This window comes from Mesoplodon mirus (assembly GCF_964341445.2).
Source record: "Mesoplodon mirus genome assembly, chromosome: 15".
NCBI classification, from domain to species: Eukaryota; Metazoa; Chordata; class Mammalia; order Artiodactyla; family Ziphiidae; genus Mesoplodon; species Mesoplodon mirus.
In genome coordinates this window covers 53,775,496-53,797,032 of record NC_138991.1, presented here as the reverse complement: position 1 = coordinate 53,797,032, position 21,537 = coordinate 53,775,496, and the positions used below count along the sequence as shown (strand labels likewise).

General features: G+C 38.6%; 1 protein-coding gene across 10 annotated transcripts in view; it reads left to right on the top strand.

The window, feature by feature from the left end:
- Window positions 1-21,537, top strand: part of MRTFB (myocardin related transcription factor B) — a 201,742-nt gene that overhangs the window by 152,674 nt on the left and 27,531 nt on the right. For all 10 annotated transcript variants that reach the window (XM_082643467.1, XM_082643463.1, XM_082643469.1 and 7 more), the window contains 3 exons: window positions 531-692; window positions 2,038-2,216; window positions 19,084-19,218. In XM_082643467.1, the coding sequence (XP_082499593.1) occupies window positions 531-692; window positions 2,038-2,216; window positions 19,084-19,218 (476 nt within the window). The remainder of the gene's footprint in view (window positions 1-530; window positions 693-2,037; window positions 2,217-19,083; window positions 19,219-21,537) is intronic.

The following is a 21,537-nucleotide window of genomic DNA, read 5'->3' as shown; positions in this document are numbered from 1 at the left end:
AGAATAAACCCAAATTCTTAATTATGATGAAGGACTGTGAGATGCACATGGATTGATCTAAGGATATGATTTGTAGCTCTTCCCACTGACTCCTGCAGAGAAGCTTATATCCTGAGATAACAGTTTCTCCCCTTCTACAAATTGACTTTCCAATGAAGCCAAATCTAAAACTGCAAACTTCTTGAGCCATGAACCCCATCTCTCTTGTTCATCCTCTGTATCCCCAATGCCTAATAAATATGAATTTGACTCTCCTACCATAAATGAGCAATAGCAGGACCCCATTTTTGGCTTGAGTTCATATTAATTTGAGTCTGAGGACATCCATATTGTATAGACGGTATAAAGCTATCTAGGACTAAAAATGTAAATTGTATACAGGAACGTTCTTAAACAGTCATTGTCTCTCCATAAATATGTTAGGAACACATAAGTCTGTTTATACCAGTTTAAACTAGTTGGCCTGAAATAACATTATGGAATAGAAATAGTAATTCAAGTAATGGTTAAAACTGTGTTTCCTGTTTTAGAAACATTTGCAGAGCCATCCCTGCAGGCTACTCAGATGAAGTTGAAAAGAGCTCGACTAGCTGATGATCTGAATGAAAAGATTTCTCAAAGACCTGGTCCTATGGAGCTGGTAGAGAAAAACATCCTTCCTGTAGACTCCAGTGTTAAGGAAGCAATTATAGGCAAGATTCTAAAATTTTACTGTTTTCTGGGAGAAAAAGAAACTTGGAAGTTTTAAATAAGAAACATTTAATTTAAAAAGCCAGCACTATCATGACTATCGTTTTCTGGGTAAATTAGAAATTGATGAACATTTGCACTGATTCCCATTATTACTGTTAGTGTTATTATATTATGTATTACAAGACAAGCATCTCTTACCAGTTAACACAGAGATTCCTCTTGTTACATCTGAGGTTTAAGTCTGTCTTTCTTTTTTTTTTTTTAATTAGGGTATAGTTGCTTTACAATGTTTAAGCCTTTAAGTTCTGATTTTGTTACCATGTTTTCTAAGTTAAACTTATTGTATTATGTTTAGTTTCTGTTGTTTTAAGATTTTTACAGATTTTTCATTATTTTAGTTCAGTTTACTTCTAGGAAAGATAAAAAGAGTTTGTTCAGTCTTAGTTCAGCAAGGTGAATAGCAGATGCATATAGATGTATTCATTAAGAATGGTAGAATCTGCCCATTTTATCCCAGTCTTATCATACTTAGTTACTAATATTTACCATTTTTTTCTGGCATAAACTTCAGCAGAAAAAAAATTTTTTCCAGAATAATGCCACTTTTTCAGCAAGCAATTTTGAAAAGTTAATATCCTACTTTAAAAACTATTATAGTTTCCATTACTCATGGGGACTTCATATTTTGCATTAGTATGAATTTAAATCTTAGGTAGTCTGTAGTCAGTAATTCTAAGTAGTACAATTCACTATGATTCCATTCAGTTCCGAAGAAATGGGTCCCAAAAGGTAAGATGTCAGTACAGCAGGGCTGCTCCGTGAAGTGGGACTTATCAACAGATACCCAGTCAGAGCCCCATTTTGCCTTATAATGTTTTTTAACAGTTGGATTCCAAATGTTGGATCCAAGTTGGATCCAAAGAAGGTCCACACATTGCCTTTAGCTGATGTATCTCTTAAGTCAATCTCCTGGGTGGGTCTTCCTCCTCCTTTCTTTCCTTACTTTTTATTTGTTGATGAACAGGCTTTTATCCTCTAGCATTTCCACATTACTAGATTTTTCTGAATGCATTTGCATCCCTAGGTGTCATTAAAAGCTTTCTTGTCTCCTGTACTTCCTATAACTAGTATTTGGATCCAAAGACTTGATCTGATTCAGGTTGGGTTTTTTCCCCCAAGTATTCATCTTAGATAGTGTTGTGTTCTTCCATGGGGAAGTACATTATGTTCAATTTTGTTTTTAACCAGCTTCTTAAGTCCTTATAATGAATAATATTTCTCCTTTTTCATTTTAACCTTGGTATTCCAAGGCGAAGATAAATTAAGAATCATTTCTTTCTTTAGGTGTTGGGAAGGAGGACTATCCCCAAACTCAGGGCGATTTCTCATTTGACGAAGACAGCAGTGATGCTTTGTCTCCAGACCAGCCAGCCAGCCAGGAGTCGCAGGGGTCAGCCGCGTCCCCAAGTGAGCCAAAAGTTAGTGAATCGCCATCTCCTGTGACTACAAACACTCCAGCCCAGGTATCACCTTTCTTGTTTTTACCCCTCAACAGAGAAAGTGCCTTGTTTTTTACATATCAACATAATACGTTTTCACCAGAGGAGAAGTCTGAAAGTGAAGAAAAATATAGGTTTGTCACATGTAATCCAACTACTAACATTTTCAATAGATTCTTAAATTATTTCTGTTCTATATACATATTTTTATTTTATAGTTTTATAACTCACTTTAAAATTTTTTCATGTAACTTTTTTTTGAGATGTAACTCACGTACCATAAAATCCACCCTTTTTCTAACCATCTAACCACTTTAAGTGTACAGTTCTGTAGTGGTACATATATTCACATTGTTGTGCAACAGATCTCCAGAACTTTTTCGTCTTACAAAACTGAAACTTAAACCCATTAGACAACAACTCCCCATTCCCCCAGGCCTGCTAACCACCATTCTATTTCTGTCTCGATGAATTTGACTACTTTGAATATCTCATATAAATGGAATCATACAGTATTTGTCTTTGTGACTGGCTTATATCATTTAACAATGTCCTCAAGGTTCATTCACGTTGTAGCATGTGACAGGGTTTCTTTCAGTTTTAAAACTGAATAATATTCCCTTTTATGGATATTCCACATTTTATTTATCCATTCATCAGTGGACATTGGGTTGCTTCCATCTCTTGGCTATTGTGAATAATGATGAGTACATGAATGTGGAAATATCTCTTCGAGACCCTGCTTTTAGTGCTTTTGGGCATATATCCAGAAATGGGATTGTTGGATCATATGGTAGTTCTATTTTTAATTTTTAAGGAACCTCCATACTGACTGCAACATTTCACACTCCCACCAACAGCGCACAAGTGTTCCTATTTCTCCACATCTTCACCAACACTTGTTAATTTCTGTTCTTTTGATAGTAGCTATTCTAGTGGTGCGAAGTGATCTCACTGTGTTTTTTTTTAATTGAAGTATAGTTAATTTACAATGTTGTGTTAGTTTCAAGTGCACAGCAAAATGATTCAGTTATACATATAAATATATATGTGTGTATATATACTTATATATTTTTTTCAGATTCTTTTCCATTGTAGTATTACAAGATATTGAGTATGTTCACCTGTGGTTTTGATTTGCATTTCTGTAATCATTAGTGATGCTGAGCATCTTCCCACATGCTTGTTGGCCATTTGTATATCATCTTTGGAGAAATGTCTATTCAGATCTTTTTGCCCTCTTTAAAATCAGGTCATTTGGGGCCTCCCTGGTGGCGCAGTGGTTGAGAGTCCGCCTGCCAATGCAGGGGATACGGGTTCGTGCCCCGGTCTGGGGGGATCCCATATGCCGCGGAGCGGCTGGGCCCGTGAGCCATGGCCGCTGGGCCTGCGCGTCCGGAGCCTGTGCTCCGCAACGGGAGAGGCCACAACAGTGAGAGGCCCACATACCGCGAAAAAAAAAAAAAAAAAAAAAAAAAAAAAAAAAATCAGGTCATTTGTTTTTCTGTTGAGTTGTAGGAGTTCTTCATATGTTCTAGGTATTAACTAACCCCTTATCAGATATATAATTTGCAAATACTTTCTCCCATTCCATGTGTCACCTTTTCACTCTGTTGATAGTAACCACTAATGAACAGAAGTTTTTAAGTTTGATCTACTCCCACTTGTGTATTTTGTTGCCTGTGCTTTTGGTGTCATACTAAGAAATCATTGCCAAATCCAGTGTCATGAATTGTATTGTTTTGGATTGATTGGATCCTGTTTTCTTCTAGGATTTTCATGGATTGGGGTTTTATATTTAGGTCTTTAATTGGTTTTAATTTTTGTAATATGGTATAAGCTAAAGATCCAACTTCATTCTTTTGCATGTGTATATCCAGTTTTCCCAACACCATTTGTTGAAAAGACTGTCCTTTCCCCCACTGAATGGTCTTGACACTCTTGTCAGAGGTCATCTGGTCATGTACAAAGGAATTTATTTATGGGCTTTCTATTCTATTGCATTGGCCTATATCTCTGTTTTTATGTCAGTACCACACTGTTTTGACTACTGTAGCTTCATAGTAAATTTTGGAATCAGGAATTCCTGTGTGAGATCTCCAACTTTTGTTCTTCTTTTTCAAGACTGTTTTGACTACTTGGGGTCCCTTGAGATTCCGTATTAATGTTAAGATGGATTTTTCTATTTCTGTAAAAAAACAAAAAGGCACTGGGAAAATTCACCCTTTTAAAGTGTATAATTCATTGCTTACTAGTATATTCACAGACTTGTGCAACTCTCACCATTATCTGATTCCAGAACACTTTCATCTTTCCCAAAAGAAGCCCATACCCCTCAGCAGTCACTCCCTGTTAGCTCCTCCACTCAGCCCTAAGCAACCAGGAGTCCACTTTCTGTCTCTGGATTTACCTATTCTGGATATTTTATATAAATGGAATCATACAATATCTGGCCTTTTGTGACTGGCTTCTTTCACTTAGTGTAATGCTTTTAAGGTTCATCCATGTTGTAGCATGTACCAGTACATCATCCCTTGTTATGGCTGAGTAATATTCCATTGTGTTGATATACCACATTTTGTTTATTCATCAGCTAGTGAACATTTGCTATTATGAATAATGGTGCTGTGAACACTTGTGGACAAGTTTTTATGTGGACATATGTTTTCACTTCTCTTGGGTATATACCTTGGAGTGGAATTGCTGTGTCATATGGTAACTGTATGTGTTCCTTGCTTTTATACCTCAGTATTTAATTGAACCAATACACTGTATCTCTTTTAACCAGTTACCTGGTATTTGTTACCTAGGGTTGTTTCCTGTTATTCATTCCTAAACACACAAGTGCCCCTGTTGTATTCTCACATTCTTGCTACATGCTGGTTTTTTCATACATACATTGTTGGGCATTTGTCTAATATTTCTTTGAATAATTACTAGATAATGAAATGGATTTCAATCTTTTGTTAAGCAAAAGGTAGGCACTCGACTGCCTTCCAGGAAAGGAATACAGTCTTTATTCCACCATCACTAAGTCTTTATCACAAGTAGGTAATATCATTACTTTAAACCTTGCACACTGGAGATTTGAATGTTTTAATTGGCCCCTTGATTTTGGTTAGATTGAATTCATTTGTTCAACAAATATTTATCAAGCACCTATTATGTGTCAGAATCTAGTGCATCTAGTGCATGCAAAAGATCTAATATTTTTTGATAATTGCATTGGAAATTTACATTTCTTATTTTTCAGTGAGTGTTAGTGTTTCTTTTGGTTTTATAAGAACTCTGTGCTGCACGTAATCTGTTGTTTTTTCTCTCTCTTTATGGTGTTTTTACCTTACTGAAATTTTAATAGTATTTAGTTACATTAAAGTCAAAACTATTGAACTACTTAACGGGATTGGTCAAGTTCAGTAGAAAATTTTCTTGTTAAAGCCCAGCATCATAGAATTTTTGAATTGGAAAGGAATTTAGCAATTAATCTGCCTTAACCCTTTCATGGGGGGAGGCCTGGGTTCAGAGAAATATGGAAATTTGGGGATTAAAAATGTTTGCACATTTTCTTATGGCATTTCTTCTCATTCATGAATATCTATTTGTTGGGGACTGTGTCTTTCAGCATTATCTTCTTCATTGCACTTATCACCATGATCTGAAATAGGGGGGTGGGGGAGGGGGGTTATCTTTAACACCTAGCACAGGGCCTGGTACAGAAAGAGTGCTCAATAAATGTTGAATTGCATTCAGCACCATGAGCTCTGACGCCGGCTTGCAGAAGCAGTGTTTGTGTTCTCTCATTTGCGAGTAGAGCCTCTCCCTCTTGGAGTCACAAGAGGTAGTGTGGGTAGCTACACTTCATATTCTCCTGTCAGAGTTTACAGGGCAAGTGTGACTGGCCCCTCAGCTTCGCTGGAACCTGGCCTGGAGGAAGGATGAGGGTCAGCGACCAGCCCATGGTCTGAGGTCTAAGCAGGCAGGAATGGAGAGAAGGGAGACCAGCCCCTACTGTTCTCACCGTATTTGCTGCACCCTGGTTTTGAGCTTTAAAAATAGGGCTAGGGCTTCCCTGGTGGCGCAGTGGTTGAGAGTCCGCCTGCCAATGCAGGGGACACGGGTTCGTGCCCCGGTCCGGGAAGATCCCACATGCTGCGGAGCAGCTAGGCCCTTGAGCCATGGCCGCTGAGCCTGCACGTCCGGAGCCTGTGCTCCACAACGGGAGAGGCCACAACAGTGAGAGGCCCGCGTACCGCCAAAAAAAAAAAAAAAAGGCTAAAAAGAATGTCAAATATGTAAGTACATACCATTAGAAAGCAGTTCTACTTATCCACTTGGGTTGTTTGTTCTGTTTCTGTCTGAGTAGGTCAGGACATCAGACAGCTATTAGCATGGCCTTAGCTTTTTAGTAATAGAGAATTTTTGTCACCTCAGCCATCTACCTGGTAATGGCTTCATGACAGTTCCACCTATGTAAGAGACTATCATTCTCCTTTTCCCTGCATTGCTTGTACTATTACATTCTTAGCTTTGGTCTTGAAACTTGGTCTCCAGCTAAGTTTATAAGTGAGAAACTTTAACTGGAGGCTGTCCCACCCAGTGGGCTGACATTCCAGAATTCCTTGAAGGAAAAAAGGAATAGCAGTGTTTCTTGAAGAATAAATACAGCCTATTTATTGCCAGTGCAGCACACACTAAGCCTCAGGTCATTCATGAACTTAAACATTAGTTTTTATAACACTCTTTAGTGTTGCTGCAATGCCAGTTCTGCCTGTTACACACAGACCATTAATAGTCTGCTTTTTATCTGTCAGTAGTGCCTTTGGGAAAAGACCCACTTTAGAGAATGGTGCCCTCCCTACTTACACGTTCAAGTAAAAGAACCTAGAATCAGGGCTGGCTTACTGCACCTTTACCCATTGCACATTTCCTGCACCGTATATCTTGAAACCTTCTTAAATTGTGTCCTTTATAAAATTCCTTTTGATTGTGTTTTAGTATTTATAAGTAAGGACTCTGACAAAGGTTCTTAATATTATACTTTGATTTGTGCAATTAAAAAAGCATCTCCATGTTAACTGTGCAATATTGACGTCAGATCGCAAGTATGTTGTAGGTATTTGTTTTGTTTCTGTTTTCTTAATCAACTGCAGAGGCCAACTTTATGATGCCTGTAAAGTCTTTGGGATTTTTGTGTCTAGAAGTGATAATTAGGTTTTGTTTTGGCAAATTTTTTGTGTGTGTGTGGTACGTGGGCCTCTCACTGTTGCGGCCTCTCCTGTTGCGGAGCACAGGCTCCGGATGTGCAGGCTCAGCGGCCATGGCTCACGGGCCCAGCCGCTCTGCAGCATGTGGGATCTTCCCGGACCGGGGCATTGAAGCTGTGTCCCCTGCATCGGCAGGCGGACTCTCAACCACTGCACCACCAGGGAAGCCCTGTTTTGGCAAATTTTATACTTTAATTATATTCACTGTTATCTAGTGTTTGTCCAGGCACCTCATTTGATATATATGTAAAATATATTTATCTCCCTAAATATAATTACTTTCACATTTTCTAGTTTAAGGGAAAGTACCTGAAAAGATTCCTTCTCATTGGACATCAAGTTTACAGAGGGAAGGGACAGCCCCTCATTTTAAAAGAGCAACATAAACATCTTGTGTTTTGGGTGTTCTTTGATATTCTTAGTTTTTAATCTTTAAAATGGAAACTCAGTATACGAGTTTGATGGTGAATTTAGTTACTGTAGACCAGTGGTCTTCAAACTGCCTGTAGTGAAGGAATAATATGTTTGTTTTGTTTTGTTTTGTTTGTTTTGTTTAAATCACCCGTAATTCCTCTTACAAACTTTCCTAAGTATACATATATTCCTTTTATTTTTTATTTTTACAATTTGAAATTCTGCTGTAAACACTACTCAACATATCGTGAACTTGCCTGTATGTTAATCATGTTCTTAAATCATTTTCTTTTTTTTTTAAATTTATTTATATTTGGCTGCGTTGGGTCTTTGTTGCTGCATGCAGGCTTTCTCTAGTTGTGGCGAGTGGGGTCTACTCTTCATTGCGGTGCACGGGGTTCTCATCGCGGTGGCTTCTCTTGTTGCGGAGCACGGGCTCTAGGCGCAAGGGCTTCAGTAGTTGTGGGGCACGGGCTCAGTAGTTGGTGGCTCGCGGGCTCTAGAGCACAGGCTCAGTAGTTGTGGCGCATGGGCTGAGTTGCTCTGCGGCCTGTGGGATCTTCCTGGACCAGGGATCGAACTCATGTCCCCTGCATTGGCAGACGGATTCATAACCACTGTGCCACCAGGGAAGTCCCAATATGTTTGTTTTTTTATATAGTTTAATTTCCAATGCATTGTGGACTAATCCTCTTGTAAAATAAAATAAAAGTAGTGGGATAACATCAAATTTCCTAAGACTTCCTGTCCTTGTCACTGGCAGGTAACAAAGGTCCACAGACCACACTTCTGAGTGGCTCTGACATATATTTCACTTTGCTTCTTATTTACCTGAACCAAGTTTTTTCATATGGTGATTAATCATCATTTTATGCTGCGCATTTAATCCTATGGCTTAAACACATTTTTCTAATGTTCCTGTTCAATTATTTTCATACTTGGCCTACTGTAATGTTCAAGACCAATTCAGGGAATTTCTTCTAGGTTCTTTAAAAGTTATACTTACAGATAATTAGTTGGGAGAAAATTAGGCTCAAGATTTCCATATGCCTTGCTGTATTCCAAAATGTCTTATGACATATAGTCTCCTTAATTCTTTTTCAGAACACACGGATAGATACCAGAAGTTTAAGTCCTACAGGAAAGTGTTCAAATAAAAGAAACATTCCCTACCAAAAAAAAAATTTTAACACATAATATCTAGGCAAGAAACAGATTTTTCAGGCACTTGTTTTACAGTCCCAGTGCTAGAAAGCTAATGACCTCACAATGTGAACAGTGTAATACACAACCATGACCTTCCTTCAAAATGTAAATTCTTTGATATATCTCTTGTTTCTTTGTCATTTGTAAGAGACTAAAACTGCTTTTCCTTGGACTTTCCTCTTGTCTTTTCAATTCTGATCAAAGTACAGCTGGAAAGGAATTTGCCAAAATATTAATGAAACACACATCACATATTGGAGCTCAATTTATTTTTATGCTGAAGCAACTCTTGAACAATGGAAAGCCGTAGAAAATTAAGACCAGCAAGCCACACATGGGTACCACAAGCTGTGACACTGGTCCTTTTAATCTGAGGACTTTTTTTCTCTCAAGTCATTTAATTAATCATTTATTATAAACACCCAAATGTTTAACTGTAAGTATGATCTGACAGGATCTGTGTTCAAATTCAAAGTAGTACTGAAAGGAACCTTCTTGGACACTTACTCTGTGTATTTTCAGGAAGACAAGCTTAGGAGAATTTGGCAAACTATTTTTTACCATTGTTTCAAGTAACTTTCAGGTAGGTGACCTTTTGCCAAATAATAGAGAAATTTTAGGTTTAAGCTAACAAAGAGAATGAGCAAGGTCTGATATGTAAGCCACGTACATATATACTAAATAATCAAAATTAGACTTTTATTACAAACACTTATCATTAAAGGCCTGAATAGGACATCAAAGATATTGACTGTAATTCCTATGATTACCCCTTCAGTTATGCTTTTTATAACTTATATATCAAGAGGAGTCTGCCACTATTAATAGATTTTTGAGCTGGTTTTCAACATTAACTGTGAAGCTATGTTCCATCCCAATTCTTAACTCAGTTCTCCTGTGACCAACAGAAAAGTGCCTAAAATGGTGCATTATGCAGAATAGGCCTTTCCTGTTTATTTATTAATAAATAAATCTTTATTGAATATAACTGAGATGATGATAAATAATGGCCAACATCTGCTGGCCATTACACTTACTTCAGTGTTGTTCAGGCACTGAACGACTTACTTTATATATATTATCTGGGGGCAGATATCATGAAAAAGCATCTATCTGGCCTGCAGGGGATTTGAACTAATGACTTTGTTCTTATTAGGCCAACAGTGTGAGATTCTTCTTAAGACTATTTTCCAGAACATCATCCTGTTTCATCCTGTTATGACTCATAGTGACAACTGGTATTTGTATTACCCAAGAAATAACATACATAACATTTTTTTCTCTACTATATAGTCTACTCAAGTAACATCATTCACTTACCAAAAATGAATAACAGTAATTTTAATATTTATTATGCTTCCACATTCTGGCCCCTAATGGTCACTTTAACTAACTTGTGAATCACCAACATGGTCACACAAAGGTTGTAATAGACATTCTGCATGATTCTGGAGAATATAATAAATAATATGTGACAACTTTATAAAGAGGAGTATATTTAAATAAGGTGGACATTGGCTCTAGGTTTTCCGAAGTTGATCCTAAAGTATTAATGAAATTTGTATGTTATGAAGTTACCACCAAAAGTAACAAATTCATTAATGATTAGAGTAGTTGGTGATACTCTGACTAATCACCCTTCTGCTGTGTGGAATTATTTTAATAGTTGTAGTATTGGTTATAATTGAACTATTAAAAATTAGAAGTACTAAATAAATAGGCTCACATTGAGATTTTTGTGCATGTATTTGCATACTTAACACTGTGTCACTATAAAAGATACTGCACATCAACAATACAGCAGAATAGGAAGGTCCAGGCCCTCATTCTCTCACAGAAGCATTAAATAAATGACAGACTAACTAAAATAACTTTATAAGAGCTCTGAAAACCAGTCAGATATCTACACCAACCAAACACCCAATCAAGAAAAAGCCGCATTCAAAAATGTAGAAAATGTCATGGTGTTTTCACTCACCCTTGCCCACACCCTTCCCAGCATGGCATAGTCAGAGGAAGTGGCCCGACACCCAGTTCCCTCCCTCCAGATGGAAGGAGTAGCACAGAGTTTGTCTGCAGTATTCTGGCCTGTTGGGGGCTGGCCAAGGGACTAGTTTCTGACTTGACTCAGAACTCAGACGGGGGAAAGTGCATAGTTTGGATCTCACGCTAGCAGAAGCTGTAGAAGGTAGTGGCCGGAGCCACATCATGTGACAAACTGCAGACCCAGACACCTGAGGGCAGTAGATTGCAGGCCAAAGAATGCAGCAGAACTCTTTAAGGCCCTGAGAAGAAGCTAGGGTGAGACTCTGGGAAATTAAGACATTTAAAAGCAGCCATGCATGAGGGGAAATTTTTAAATTTAATAAACAGAACCAAGCAAAAAAAACATGCACTTAGGCCCAGACAGGACACATGCTCAGAAAAGACTTGACAAAACCTTAAGCCTCCACCCAGAGTTAATCCCAAGACCCAGAGGCCAATAAAATTAGTGAAGGTCTTCAACAACAGTCTGCAAAGATTGTGAGAGGTGGATGTTTCTTCACATGCCCAATTTTAAACCAAAGATACAATGCCCCACCACCACCAAAAAACAAAAAGGCATACAAAAAACAGGGAAATACGGCCCACTCGAAGCAAGAAAATAATCTCCAGAAAGTATCCCTGAAGAAACACACACATCAGACTTCCTAAACAAAGACTTTAACTGTCTTAAATATGCTCAAAAAGCTAAAGGAAAACACAAGCAATGAACTAAAGGAAATCAGGGAAACAATATATGAACAAAACGAGAATATCAACAGAAATTATTATTTTTTTATTATGGAGCTGAAAAATACACTAACTGAATTGAAAAATCCATTAGAGGGCTTCAACAGCAGACTCAGACAGCAAAAAATATCAGCAAACTTGAAGACAGGTCATTTGACATTATTGAGTCTGAGGACAAAAAGAATGAAGAAAAGTGAACAGAGCCTAAGAGACTTATGGGATGCCATCAAGCAGATCAATATGGGCATTATGGGAGTCCGAGAGGAGAAGAGAGAGAAAGGGGCAGAGAAATTAATTGAAGAAATAATGACCCAAAGTTTTGCAAATTTGGGGCAAGACAAGGATATACAAATCCAAGAAGCTCAATGAATGCCAAAGAGAATAAACTCAAAGAGATCCACACTGAGACACATAAAAATCAAATTGTCAAAAGTCAGACAGAGAGAATCTTGAAAGCAGCAAGGAAGGTCACTTATCACATATAAGAGGAAATCTCCCAGTAAGAATATCAGTGGATTTCTCAGCAGAAACACTGCAGGCCAGAAGACATATTGTGATGATATATCTAAGTGCTGAAAGAAAAAACTGTCAACCAAGAATTCTATATCCAGCAGAACTGTGCTTCAAAAATGAGGGGGAAATTAAAACAACAAAGCCAGACAAACAAAAATCAAAGGAGTTCATTATCATTAGACCTGCCCTGTAAGAAATGCTAGAGAGCCCTTAAGTTGAAATGAAAGGATGCTAGACAATAACTCAAAGCCATTCAGAAATATAAAGTCCTCTGGTAAAGGTAAATACATGGACAAATATAAGGAATGGTATTATTGTAATTTTGATGTATAACTCCACTTTTTATTTTCTACAGGATTTAAGTAACAAATGCACAAAAATTATAAATCTATGTTAACGGCTACATAATATATAATGATGTAATTAGTGACATAATATAAAGTGGGGAGACATGGCTGTAAAGTAGTTCTTGTAAATAACTGAAGCTGGTGTCAATGTAAGTTAAATGTCATAGCTTTAGGATGTTATGTGTAATCCCCATGGTAACAACAAAGAAAATATCTATAGAATGTACACAAAGGAAATGAGAAAGGAATCACTACAAAAAATCAACCAAATACATAAATGGAAAGACATCTCACACTCACGGATTAGAAGACTTAATATTGTGGTGATGTCAGTACTACCCAAAAGCAATATACAGATTCAGTACAAATTCCTATCAAAATCCCAAGGACAATTTTTTGCAGAAGTGGAAAAATTTATTCCAAAATTCATATGGGATCTCAGGAGACCCCAAATAAGTCAAAACAGTCTTGAAAAAGAATAAAGTTGGAGGTCTCGTACTTCCTTATTTCAAACTTACTACAAAGCTACAGCAATCAAAACAGTGTGGTTCTGGCATGAAGACAGACATACAGACCAATGGAATAGAATAAAGAACCCAGAAATAAATCTTCACATATATGGTCAAATGATTTTAGACACAGTGTCAGGGTTACTCAATAGAAACAGGACAGTCTTTTCAACAAATGGTGTTAAGAAAATTGGATGTCCACAGGCAAAAGAATGAAGTTGGATCCTTACCTAACACCATATATGAAGATTAACTCAAAATGGACAAAGACCTAAACATAAGAGTTAGAACTATAAAACTCTTAGGGAAAAAACATAGGGGAAATCCTCATGACATTGGATTTGGCAATGCTCTCTTAGATATGACACCAGGAAACAAAAGAAAAATAGATAATCAGGCTTCATCAAAATTAAAAACTGTGCAGGACTTCCCTGGTGACACAGTGGTTAAGAATCCTTCTCGCAATGCAGGGGACACGGGTTCAAGCCCTGGTCTGGGAAGATCCCACATGCTGTGGAGCATCTAAGCCCATGTGCCGTAACTATTGAGCCTGTGCTCTAGAGCCCATGAGCCACAACAACTGAGCCCGTGTGCTGGAACTACTGAAGCCTGCGTGCCTAGAGCCTGTGCTCCACAACAAGAGAAGCCACTGCAATAAGAAGCCTGTGCACCGCAACAAAGAGCAGCCCCCACTTGCCGCAGCTAGAGAAAGCCTGCGCCCAGCAATGAAGACCCAACGCAGCCAAAAATAAATAAATAATTAATTAATTAAAAACTGTGCATCAAAGCACACTATCAACTGAGTGAAAAGCAACCCACAGAATGGGAGAAAATATTGGCAAATCATGTATCTGATAAGGGGCTAATATCCAGAATATATAAAGAACTCCCACAAATCAACAACAAAAACTATAAATAACCTGATTTTAAAATGGGCTAAGGACTTTAACAGACATTTCTTCAAAGAGGATATATAATGACCAACAAGCATATGAAATGATGCTCATCATCACTAATCACTAGAGAAATGAAAATCAAAACCACAATGAGATATCACCTCATACCGTTAGAATATCAAAAAGAACAGAAATTAAGTTCTCAGCAAGGATCTGGAAAAATTGGAACCCCTGTGCACTGTTGGTGGAATTGTGAAATAAATGATGCAAATGGCTATAGAAAATGGTATGGCAGTTCCTCAAAAAGTTAAAAATAGAATTACCATATGATCCAACAATTCCACTTCTGGGTTTATGGCCAGAAGAACTGAAAGCAGGGACTTGAACAGCAATTTGTACACCCATGCTCATAGCAGCATTATTTACTATTTGGCTATTATTTAATAGCCAAAAGGGAGAAGTAACCCATGTGTCCATTGACAAATGAATGGATAAACAAAATGTGGTTCACATTCAGCAGAGTAGTATTCAGCCTTAAAAAGAAGGGAATTCTGACACAAGCTACAACATGGATGAACCTTAAGGACATTATGCTAAGTGAAATAAGCCAGTCACAGAAAGGAAAATGTATGATTCCACTTACATTAGATACCTAGAGTGGTTAAGTTAATAGATACAGGAAGTAGATGGTGGTTGTCGGGGCTGCGGGGAGGGGAGAATGGAATATTGTTGTTTAGCGAGCAGAGTTTCAGTTTGGGGTGATGAAGTTCTGGAAATGGATAGTGGTAATGGTTGCAGAACAACGTGGATGTACGTAATGACGTTCAGTTACACACTTTAAAATGGTTTGATTGGTAAAGTTTATGCTATGTACATTTTACCACAATTTTTAAACAGTAACCGATTTTTTAAAATGAGGGATACATGAAGGCTCAGTACTAATCAGGTACCAACTAAAAGTCTTCTAGCTATTGCGCCAGTGGTGCTGCGCAGCATGTGGAACTTCCCCGACCAGGGATTGAACCTGTACCCCCTGCATTGGAAGCGCAGTCTTTTTTTTTTTTTTAACTTTTTAATTTATATTGGAGTATAGCTGATAAACAATGTTGTGATAGTTTCAGGTGCATAGCAAGGTGACTCAGCCATACGTATACATGAATACATTCTCCCCCAGACTTCTTTCCCATCCCAGCTGCCACATAACATGGAGCAGAGTTCCCTGTGCTCTACAGTAGGTCCTTGTTGGTTACCCTTTTAAACTACAGCAGTGTGTACATGTCAGTCCCAAACTCCCTAACTATCCCTTCCCTTCACCCTTCCCCGCCGGTAACCTTAAGTTCATTCTCTAAGTTTGTGAGTCCACTTCTCTTTTGTAAATATGCTCATTTGTATCATTTCTTTTTAGATTCCCCATATAAGTGATATCATATGGTATTTGTCTTTCTCTGTCTGACTTACTTCACCCAGTATGACAATCTCTAGGTCCATCCATGTTGCTGCAAATGGCATTATTTCATTCCTTTTTTATGGCTGAGTAATATTCCATTGTATATGTATACTACATCTTTTTTATCCATTCCTCTGTTGATGGGAAGCGCAGAGTCTTAACCACTGGGCCACAGGGAAGTGCGTGCCAGTAGATTTTAATGTTCAGCTACTTGTTCTATAAATGAAACACTTAAACTTATAACTGTATATTACAGAAACAAGGGGTAATGCTAGGTGATATGTTTTAACAAAGCTAGAATTTTACATAAAATATCCATCCACTGAATATACAAAGCATATGTTTTTGATTTGTATTCAACTCATTCATTTTATTTGAGGATTGGAATATGGAAATATTTAAAGAATAACTCCATCTTGAATTTCTAATTTGCATACTGCCATCTTAATTAAGATCTCTGCTACATCCTAAATTAAAAACACATTTATTGTAGATTTGAAATCTACAGTACAAAAAAGTTTTGTTTTTAAATAGCTAGTTTCTATCCCTCTAGACTGCATAAAGAAATTCTAATAAAAAAGGAACTTACCAGAGAAGAATGATTGGTCTTTGGCAAATGTATCATCTTTTCAGAAGGAGCCAGTGCAGATACCTAAAATATTATAAAACTCTAATCAGCTTAAACATTTGCTCTTTTTTCTTTTGTAGCAGAACTTTTCCATAGTAATTTCTAATAAGAGAAAGATCAGTCTTTAGAATTTGAAGTGCTTTCTTTTGAGTTTTATTTAAAGCATAAATATCCACTGGTAAACAACGTTTTCCTGACATTTCCTTTCATGGTGTTATGATGACAAAGAACCGTTGTCATGAGACGAAGTTATGGTGAGAACAGTGTATCAGATCCAGTAAAACAAAGCACAGTTTGAAGCTTTTTTGTTTCTTTGGAGAAAAGATCATTTTGAGATTAAATTTTGATAGTCCATAAGGTGAATTTAGATCTTGGTGTCAATTTAAACATATATAAAGGACTCTTTTAAGATTTTAACATATTGCTCAACTTACTGAGGAACAAAATAAGTGTAGTATCCTCTATGCCTTGAATATTCTTGTGGTCCTTTTTGGAATACTATCATTTCAAAAATATTAATATTTAGACTTTGGGGGTAATTCTCACCACTAGAATTCTAACATTTAGATATGATCTAAGATTGGAGTGGGGGCAGGGGGCGGTTCTTTCTAAGGCACATAAAAAAGATCAGCAAAATGTAAAGAAGTGTTTAGATATTTCTCCCTTTTTAACCAGAATTTATCTTCAGATTAGGTAAAGTTAACAATCGGTGTATCTCAGTTGAGCTATTCTTGTATTATGCTGAAGTCTGTGGTTTTCTGGGTAGCAGAGTCACACTAAAATACCAAAGAAGCTAATAAGGTGGGAGTATTAGTAATCAAGGATGAAGTCAGTTAGGCAAAGTCTAGAAATACAGGCCAAACGTTTTCATAAATATTACAGCTGATACCACATTCACGTACCTGGGTTATTTTTCAGATTATTAAGACTGCTCTCCAATAAATCATTACTATCATTATCAGTCAGCAGGGTCTGGGCTGGTAAAAATAGCTTGCCAGGTTAGTAGAATTTATTTGCAAGGAGATATATACATATCTATATTTCAGAATTCAAATATCTGGTTCTCCTTTACATGCCAACTATTTAATAGCCAAAGAATGTTCTTCCCCTGCGTGAAAACTGACCCAGAGGGGCTTCCCTGGTGGCGCAGTGGTTGAGAGTCCGCCTGCCGATGCAGGGGACATGGGTTCGTGCCCCGGTCCGGGAAGATCCCACATGCCGCGGAGCGGCTGGGCCCGTGAGCCATGGCTGCTGAGCCTGTGCGTCCGGAGCCTGTGCTCCGCAACAGGAGAGGCCACAACAGTGAGAGGCCCGCGTATCGCAAAAAAAAAAAAAACTGACCCAGAGATAAGTATCCTCGTGTCCAAAAAAAGTACAAAGTGAAAGGAAAACAAATAACATAAAACCATATCCCTTAAATCAGGGATCAGCTGGCCGTCATCGTTCACTGCACATCTCAGAGGTTCACTGAGGAGCTGGCTGTCTCGGGGCTGTTTGGGGACAGACGTCACCTTGGAACATAGGTGTCAAGACTCCTGGAGGAGTTCCTTCATTTCTGTTTGAAAATGAAATTGAGTGTGGCCATCTTTAAAAAGTCAAGTCTTCTATACCATCAACACTTACTAACAGTTACTTAAAAATCAAAATCAGTGGCACAATGAAAACAAAGCTCAGGGAGAGAGGCGACATGGGCATGGACAGTCAACTGCACCCACACACATCTCCCAGGCTCAGCGGGGCCGGAGGGCGTGACCCAGCATGAGTAACGCCACCAGGAATTTCCATTCACCCATTAAACAAATATTTATTGAGTAACTAGTATGTGCCAAGCATCATATTTCTTGCTGCTAATAGCCCTCTGAGTTTTCAGGTCATTTATTTTAAGGAGGGAAAATACAGTTTGCTATTTTTTAAACCCAAGTGCTTCAACAAGAGAACAGATTTTGATTATTATAATGAATTGGACAGTTGTTCTGGGAAGTGGAAATGATAAAGCCATTTTCCTTTAAGATAAGGCTGTTGGGTCCAAGTAGCAATCAGTGCAACGTTTAACTGATTTATTACAATAGTACTATCTCTTTCCAGTAAGTGAATACTTAAAATCTACTTAAAGAAGATTGCTAGTGGGAATAGTCTGTTGGGTTGTTGATGCTTCCTTCATTAATATACGACCCCACATTGAGATTCAGTAATTGCTTATTTTGGCCTAGGCAATGAATTCACTTCTTGCTTTAAGTGTGAGGGGACTGTCAATGCACAGGTCAATCCTATCAATATATTCTTCAGGTTTTCTCCTGCTGCAAGAAATGGGAGGGGCGGAGGGCGATGGGATGGTTGACAAGAGTGCTGGTCAGGTTTGGAGATGGGGAACAGAAGCTGTAAAGCACATTGAAGGACACATGCATGGAGTGGGCCTCCAGGAAGTGGAAGCTTTCTTACCAGAGGCTTCCTGACGGTGGATCTGGGGTGTGGTCGAGCGGATTCATAGACTAAATATCATATCTGAATTAGCCCAGATTAGTGTGACCTATAGGGCAAGAAAACCTTTCAAGTACCATGTACTGTTTTGATCATTTTTACAGGAGTCTTGGACTTTTTTTCTGCCAAAAAAGGACAGTTCTGGCCATATTTCTGAGAAAACACTAGAGTTTTGTCAATCTATCCTTATTTAGCTTTAGCTTTTCATTGCTATCAGGGCAAAGACTAAATCATTGGCTCGACGGATGTAAAGCATGTTATTCCGCCATCTGGGTCTCAGACATAATACTATATTTTTCTTTTGTTTCTTTTCTAGTGGACTTTTTAAAAAGTGAGGTCATTCCCTTATAATTTTGGTTTTTCTCTTTTCACTGTCATTGATTTCACAGACTTGTCCCTTTCTGCCTTTTCCACCAGTTTACTTCAGTGTCCCCAGCAGTTCCTGAATTCTTGAAAACGCCTACTGCAGACCAGCCCCCGACACGGTCCACAGCGCCTGTCCTCCCCACCACCACCGTGTCCTCAGCAAAGCCTGGGCCAGCACTGGTGAAGGTGGGTACCCTGCATGCATGCCGCTTTGAGCGTCTTTACCTTCAACTGTGGTGTGTAGCCCTGAGCACAGAGGACAAAGGCTGTGTCCATGTTGCCTGGGCTGCCTTTTAGCCTGAAGCCTTGAAAACAAAACCACTGAAGGACTTGCTCACCCAGGCCTTCATAACTGAAACCACCACCACCTTCAACAAATGACCTCTCGTTCGATGGTCACAGAAGAACAGCACAAAATTCAGTCTGTATAAATGACTGCAGCAGTGCAGAAAGACTTTAGGAATCATTTTATCAGCAGTTCCCAATTCTGCTTCCACCCAGGCCACTAAGATGAAACAAACAAGGGAAAGAGAGGGAGAGTCTGTAGCACTTGGGATTCATGAATCTCACAAGCAGATGCCTGTAATGGTAACGTGATTTGGGGCTTTATACACAAGGTCAGACTCAGTGGTAATGCAGATATGTGACAGGTTAAAGGTTTTTGAGAAGCAAATACATTTTTTTGATTTAGCAGATTTGGCCTGATACAGCTTGATTTGTTCTTCAGATAAGCTGCAGATTTGTGGCACTGTTCTGTGCATTTTACTTGGTCAAAATAATTCAGTCAGAAGTTCCAAGGAAGATTAAAATTTTCAATATATAATATATTTTTTAAGTTTTTTAACGTGTATTTAGAACTGGTAAATAAAGGGGGGGTGTTATAAACTGAGGAATAGTTTAATCATTTCAGATGTGACTTTTGCCAAAACTAGCAGAACACAGATCTCAAACTTTTAGAACTAAAAAAGAACCTCAGAGGGCTAGCTAAGCCTCTCAGCACCTTTCAGATGAGGAGACTGAGGCCCAAAGAAGTGAGGAAGTGACAAGGCCAGAAGGATCCCGTCTCCGAATCTCAGTCTGGCCTTCATCCTTCCTTCCCAGTTAGCCGTTGCAGCACTCCTGGAAGGCAGCTAGCCTGGGGCGTGTTCCTCACTCCCCTCGTCCCCAGGACCTGTGCTTGTCCTGACCTCCCTGGAGAGAAGGCACTTTCGTTCATCCGTGTGCCCAGGTGTCCATGCCTTCAGGGCACATACCAGTGTATTTCACCAGAAATCCCAAAGCGTGGCAAGTGTAATTGTGCCAATAAAATCAGCTCTTACCTCCGCTTCCCACAACCCCCAGCGTGTCCCACCAATAGCACAAAGGGGGTTCGAATGCCAGCCCGTCTTTCCCTGCAGATACTGAGAATTTGTTCACTGCCTCTCCTGGTCTCTGAATTTCTGCTCCTCACTAGTGTCTGTCTCTAAGGAGGGCATTAGTTCTAGAGCAAAAGGCATTGTTTAAGACCGAGGGGTTGAGTAGACTATCATGGGAACTCTGCCAGTAGAGGAAAGGATAGGTACACATTAGGAAACAGACCATAATTCTTTGGGGTTTTTCTATGAGGAAAGCTATTTCCCATTCTCAGTCCTAAGAGAATAGACATGTGCAGGCTAACAGGTAACAGCCAATTTAGTCTGAGGAATGCTGGTTATTATATTTCTGTCCCCTTCCTGACTGTGTCTGGGTCCGTTGTTTTATTACATAACAATTATAGTCAACCATTCTTAACCCAGACCCCATTCATTTTATGATCAGTCTGAAAAGATTAGAAATAAAATTTATTATTGATAAAATAAGCAGATGACAGTGAATTGATTAATATTGTGAGATTGCAGGAGGAGGCTGTTTTAGCGACAAGAATATTTTCTAACATTGTGATGTATTTTAAGTGTCTGATAATTCAAGTGATTTCTAATTAGCATACACATTTATCATTCATTAATTCAGCAGATATTTATAGAGCACCTTCTGTGTGCACCAGAAGGTGCCAGCCAGGTGCTCTTCTGGGAACGAGGAGTAGATAAAGCAGTGAAGAAAACATCACAGTACCTCCGCCTTGGATAGGAGCTGGAGGTGAACAGACATAAAACACAGAGTGTGCCGGGTGGTGAAGAATAAAGCCAAGCTCGGGGATGGAGGCAAGGGGAGACGTTTCTGTTTTAAATAGAGTGCTCTGGTGAAATAAGCAGATGACATTTGGGCAGAGATCTAAAGGGGGTGAGGGAGTAGCTGTGAGGACATCTGTGGGCAGAAAATTGAATGTCACTGAACAAGGAAGCCAGTTCAACTGAAGAGAGATGGCCAAGCAGTAAAAAGTAAATATTAATAGTGACGATTTCTGATATACAGAATATGGTGATTTTTCTTTTCTTCTTTATTTCTGTTTTCTGGGGGGTTTTGCAATGTCCTAATTCTTTGAATGTGAACTTATATAACATGATCACACTGATAGCTATATTTAAT